The following is a 6,530-nucleotide window of genomic DNA, read 5'->3' on the forward strand; positions in this document are numbered from 1 at the left end:
GTCGACTCATATCAGAGATTTTTTTTTAAAATGAGAATTTTGCAGTGTGTTTAAGACAGTTGGACTTGAGACCCTTTTTGAACCACATGTTGATGCAATATGAGCACTTTTATGATGCTTATGCATACGTGAGGATGCAATGCTATTGATTTTCAATGGAGTTAAAAACACATGATGCATAGAGAGCATATAAATAATAGTCATGATACAACCAAAGAAGAAGATGATCATAGATTTTGAACTTAGTATTGTTAGAAACAATATTACCTCTATTGATGAACAATAGAGACGCATGTATGAAAGCTAAAACAAAATCTCAATAGCATGGTGAGATATGTATAAATAGTGCACATGCATACTTAAGACATCAAGTCAGAGAGGTCTAGAATCCCTAACTCACGATGAATGTTAAAGAAGGGCTCTGTTGCTAATGGTTTTGTGAAAATATCTACAAGTTGACTTTTAGAATCGACATGCTTAAACACAACATCCTCTTTTTCAACATGATCGCGAATAAAGTGATGTCTAATCTCTATGTGTTTAGTACGTGAATGTAAAACAGGATTTTTAGTAAGATTTATGGCTCTTGTGTTGTCACATTTGATTGGAATACGTTTTAATTGAATGTTGAAATCTTGCAGTTATTGTTTTAGCCACAGAATATAGGCATAACAACTATCGGATGCTACATATTCAGCCTTAGCGATTGACAAAGCAACATAAACTTGCTTTTTGCTGTGCCAACTCACTAAAGAGTTTGAAAACAGGTGAAATGTTCCACTCGTGCTTTTCCTATCTGATTTGCAACTGGCAAAATCGGAATCAGAGTAACCTACTAAACTACAATCACTTACTTTGGAATACCATAACCCATACTTGGATGTCCCATGTAGATATCTAAGTATACGCTTGACAGCTTTTAGGTGGGATTCCTTAGGATCCGATTGATATCGTGCACACATACAAACACTAAACATGATGTCGGGTCTAGATGCAGTAAGGTATAAAAGAGAACCAATAATACCTCTGTACTTCTTGACGTTTACGCTCTTACCGTGTTCACCTTTATCTAGGTTTCCATTTGTAGGCATAGGGGTGTCTATAGACTTTGAGTCTTCCATTCCAAAATTCTTTAGTAACTCTCAACAGTATTTTGTTTGACACACAACAGTGCCTTCTTCGAGCTGCTTTATTTGAAGACCGAGGAAGTAGTTTAGCTCCCCCATTAAACTCATCTCAAATTCACCCTGCTTAACCTTAGAAAAATCCTTGACCAAATGCAAGTTAGTTGAACCAAAAATAATATCATATATGTACAATTGGATTAGAAGAATGTGCTTTCCTTTACGTTTAATGAAGAGAGTAGTGTTCACTTTACCTCTTGAATATCCATGATTAAGCAGAAATTTGCTAAGTCTTTCATACCAAACCCGAGGGGCTTGCTTAAGACCATACAAAGCACGTTTTAATTTGAAAACATGATCCGGATATTCATCATTCTCAAAATCAGGAGTTTGTGAGACATACACCTCTTCATTTATGAAGTCGTTAAGAAATGCACTCTTTACGTCCATTTAATAAAGTTTAAAATTCTTAGCACAAGCATAAGCTAGCAAAAGACGTATCACCTCAAGGCGAGCAACTGGAGCATAAGTCTCCTCATAGTTGAAGCCTTCCTCTTGGTTATACCCTTGAGCTACTAAACGTGCTTTATTCCGGGTCATCACTGATGACACGCAAATACATCGTTTATTTGACTTAATTAATGCATGTTTTCTAGTTGTTTTGAATTGCATTTGCACTATTATGTTGGTATTTAGTTTTTTTCAGGTACTTAGTCATTTTAGATGCGTGTGCGAATAAACGAAGCAAAACAAGCAAAAAAACGGAAGAAATGGAGCAATTTACACACGAGACGTCGTCCGACTATTTTGGCAATAACTCTTAAAATGTAAATCATAATGACACCCCTTTCAAAGTTTTGGAAAGCTAACGCAGAGATCTACAATCATGGAAACTTTGAAGGTCGCGGGCGCCATGTAGAGGCCACGAGCGTCGTCCCCCTCAAACGAAATCAAACCTCCAATTGCCACTATTTCTCCATGTAATACGGTGGGAGAACTGACTTTTTTAAATGTTGCGGATAGCAAGAGTCGCCACCGACTTTTGTTTTATCCAATTAGGAAAGGCAAAAAGAACAGGAAATACCTTTAAAATATTTTGAGTTCGGGGGGTGGGTTATACAAAGGGAAGGTGTAAGCACCCTTTGTATCCATGGTAATCCATGGGCTCTTAATTGCTTAGCTCACTTGTTTGTTTGATTTGTTTGAAGAGTGCCGTGTGTGTTTAGAAAAACAGTTTGAAAAAGGACTTTAACTTTGTAAATAAAGTGTAGCCTTTGAATTTGTTTTGAAAATAAGGTGTGAAAAAGTAATTTGAAACTTTGATTTGAGCAAGCAATTAAGAGTAACATACCCTAAAGTTATAAGGTCTAACTTGTTCTTTAAAGTCTTTCGCTTAGGTGATAATACTATCCATACCATTTGAGGGTAAGTAGTTCTATACATTTGATGCGCGGGTCATCGTTTTGCCATAGGGCTATTGTAGCGGGGAAAATCTGAGGTCGAAGCCATTAAATTGACTCGACTCAATATTTCAGTGAAAGTCCCCACCACGCTTTATTATTTCCAAAGGAAAAGAGAAAAGAACGAAGAAAACCCAAAGTTGTTTTTAAAACAAAAAGAAGAGATCTTAGGTACGAGTGTTGATTATACAAGGGGAAGGTTTTAAGCACCCCTCATATATGTGGTACTCCACAAGAACCTTTTTGAAAATCTGTGTCGTGTATGCTAAAAAAGAGTTTTTTTATTTTTAAAATTAGCTCGGCAAGACATTAAACCTTGTGCCTACATACCTCCTCGGTGCAATGGAGAAGTCAGAGCTAATGTAGTTCCGCTTAAAAAGGGAAAAGACGGTTTTAAAAAGGAATAAACACTTTATCATCGTCTGAGAGAAATACTCAGCCATTGATCTTGAGCATGAGAACAAATGAGTTCTTTGTATCGCAAATATCAGATAGAAATCAACGAGTATGCCACTATCTCTCACGCGGAAAAGATCTCATTATATCAATCAATTTCAAAATCGTGGGATATTGAAACTCTCTACAACAATTAATCGTGTCTAAACTTTTGAAGAAAAGGCCACTAAGGGCAAAACATATTTTTAAAGAAAAAGGTTTTAAAAAGGATTGCAAACATAAGAAGATTTTGGAAAAAGGGAGAAGATTTTGAAAATCTAAGAAGGGGAGGAGATGAAGAGGCTAACCTAGTGCATAAAATAAAGCTAAGGAAAGAAACGGTCTAACCGAAAAAGAAGTCAACACTTGACATTAAGAGTCAAGGTAGATTTCCCATCCTTTGGACTATCCACACTAAACCAACACATTATCACTTGGGGATCCAGATGAACTTATTATCTTTAGCACCACTTCGCATTAAGCACATTAAAATTCTGACGAAAATCGGACAGAGTAACGGCTATTTTCGGGTAAAATCCTTATCATGACGCCTTGGAATTAACCATCAAGGGCTTTCGAGGAAATACTTGCATACAGAAACAGACAACAATCCAATGCCAGACAGACAGAATAACAACAGAGTAACAACAGAATAATAGGGTCCAAAGGTACTAAGTCCAAAAGTCCAAGTCTCCAAAATGCTCGGGATAGTAACCAATAGTCCATGGAGGCTCATGCGTTTTTTAGATTTTTGTTATTTATTAGTGTTTTAGCACAAAAATAAAGTATGGTCCAAGTGGACAAAAAGAAAATACCGGAAACATAAACAATACGTCCAAATGGACAAAGAGAAAATAGCGGAATGTAAACGTCCAAATGGACAAAGAGAAAATGGCAGAAACATAAACATGATGAAATGATAAAATAAAGCAATAAAGCAAAGAATATAAAGAGCAATATAATAAAATGCGGAAATTAAAGTCAATTGTTAGATGTTAAAGATAACCATCTTGAAACTTGTCAAGTATGTTATCAAAGTTAGTAATAAAGATCGATGGTGAGTGAAGGATGTTCTCGGATTTAAATTCAATGGACATTTATCAGAAGCTTGATAAAATCATAGCGACTACACGATAAACCTCCATAAGTCTTAAATCAACCGCATACAATTCTCTTCTATGTTTGATCTTTTTTGATTCGAGACACGAAATATTGCGCTATGTTTAGCAGATCGCCAAGTGATTTATGTAGAAATCACCCTACAACGAGGGCGGTAAAAACTTTATGTGCTAATGCATGCGAGAGAAGCGATATGTAGATCACTTTCCAAAAGCAATACCGCACGAAAAGAAAATAGGTAACGATCTAGTCTTTACCAAGAATCCATAAGAATTCTCAAGGTATTAAGACTTTCATCGATCAAAAGAAAAAAAGAGGAGAAGAAGAATAAAAATGCATAAAGCAAATCAACTCACACTATCATTAATATCATTCATCTAATATTATGGATTTGGTCATTTCAAACCTATCAACATCCTAGATCCAATGATATTAATGAAGTAGAGCAAGAAGGAAGTCAAAACAAGCATAAAAAAGATAAAAAAACATTCTGCCTCAGTGGAAATCGATTTACCTCTGTGGGAAATCGATTTCCTGAGTGCAGATTTTCAAATCTGGTGCAAAAACAGAGTGGAAATAGATTTCCCTATGTAGGAAATCGATTTCCTGCGCACAATTTTCAAATAAACAGCATTAAGAAGCATGAAACTTGATTTAAGCAAACATACATGTTAGAACAAGATTTGTTCTGATCAATATTCTTAGTTTTGATGATAACAATGTATATGAATTTTGTATGAGATAATGTGGTACTCTAATACTATGCAATTTCCATTTTAGGAATTATATAAAGAGTATGCACAAAATCAGCGCAAGAAGAACTGACTTAGAAGGTTCAGCATGCGACATCAGAACATGGTCTGGCAAGACATCAGAAGATGGTCAAGTAGAATCAGAACACGGGTCTATGGAAGCATCAGAAGGACTTGAGATCAGAAGCAGAACCACTGAAGTTCTCATGGTATCACGCTCAGAAGCACTTCAAGGCCAGAAGACAAGAAGATGCTCTGCACCAAGCTGTTTGACTCTGATGATAATCAAACGTTGTTCACACAAACATCAGATCAGAAGCAAGTACTAGCTGGAAGGCTACGCTGACTGACAAAAGGAACGTTGAAAGCTATGAAAGGCAATGTCAGTAGACACATCGAAAGTAAGGCTCGAGGTAGTTGACAAAAGAGTGAAACATTAAATGCAATGTTGTACGGAATACGCAAAGCATTAAATGCTCCCAACGGTCATCTTCTCAAACGCCTATAAATTTGAAGTTCTGATGAGAAGCTAGTTTACGAATTCTGAATACAACACTTGCGCAAATATACAAAAACGCTGTCAAATTCAAAAAGCTCTCAAACTTCATCTTCAACCTCACTACATTGTTGTTGTAATACTTTAGTGAGATTAAGCTTAATTTTAAGAGAAAATCACAGTTGTGATAATAGCTTTATAAGAAGCATTGTAACTCTTAAAAGAATTTGTTTACATTAAGTTGTAAGAACTAGAGTGATCAGGTTGTTGATCAGTATACTCTAGAAAGTCTTAGAGGGTATCTAAGCAGATTGTTCCTAGAGTGATCAGGTTGTGATCAGTATACTCTAAAAGACTTAGAAGTTGTCTAAGTGGAAAACCATTGTAATCTTGTGTGATTAGTGGATTAAATCCTCAGGTGAGGTAAATCACTCCAAGGGGGTGGACTGGAGTAGTTTAGTTAACAACGAACCAAGATAAAAATCATTGTGCAAATTGTTTTTATCTTACAAGTTTTAAAGCTACACTTATTCAAACCCCCCATTTCTAAGTGTTTTTCTATCCTTCAATTGGCATCAGAGCGCCGGTTCTAAGGTGCAAGCACTTAACCGTGTTTAGAAAAGATTCAGGAAGAGAAAAACACTAAGTCAAGATGGTTGAGACTCCACCACCTACATCTACATCTGGCTCAACTGAGCAATACAATGGAACTGGTAACAATGGTTATACTAGACCGCCAGTATTTGATGGTGAAAACTTTGAATACTGGAAAGATAAACTTGAAAGTTACTTCCTTGGTCTAGATGGTGACTTATGGGATCTTCTGATGGATGGTTACAAACATCTAGTGAACGCTACTGGCGTAAGGCTTACAAGACAAGAAATGAATGATGATCAAAAGAAGCTTTTCAAAAATCATCATAAATGTAGGACTGTTTTGCTGAATGCTATCTCTCATGCTGAGTATGAGAAGATATCTAAGAGGGAAACTGCCTATGATATATATGAGTCATTGAAAATGACCCATGAAGGAAATGCTCAAGTCAAGGAGACCAAAGCTCTTGCTCTAATCCAGAAATATGAAGCCTTCAAGATGGAGGACGATGAAAATATTGAGAAGATGTTTTCAAGATTTCAAACGCTA

At 36.2% G+C, this 6,530-nt stretch overlaps 1 protein-coding gene across 1 annotated transcript; it reads right to left on the bottom strand.

The window, feature by feature from the left end:
- Positions 1 to 641: 641 nt before the first annotated feature.
- LOC131630155 (secreted RxLR effector protein 161-like) lies at positions 642 to 1,121 on the bottom strand. Its single transcript, XM_058900948.1, has one exon. The coding sequence runs from the start codon at positions 1,119 to 1,121 to the stop codon at positions 642 to 644; it is 480 nt and encodes a 159-aa protein (XP_058756931.1).
- Positions 1,122 to 6,530: the final 5,409 nt, after the last annotated feature.

This window comes from Vicia villosa, unplaced genomic scaffold (assembly GCF_029867415.1).
Source record: "Vicia villosa cultivar HV-30 ecotype Madison, WI unplaced genomic scaffold, Vvil1.0 ctg.000650F_1_1_3, whole genome shotgun sequence".
Lineage (NCBI taxonomy): Eukaryota > Viridiplantae > Streptophyta > Magnoliopsida > Fabales > Fabaceae > Vicia > Vicia villosa.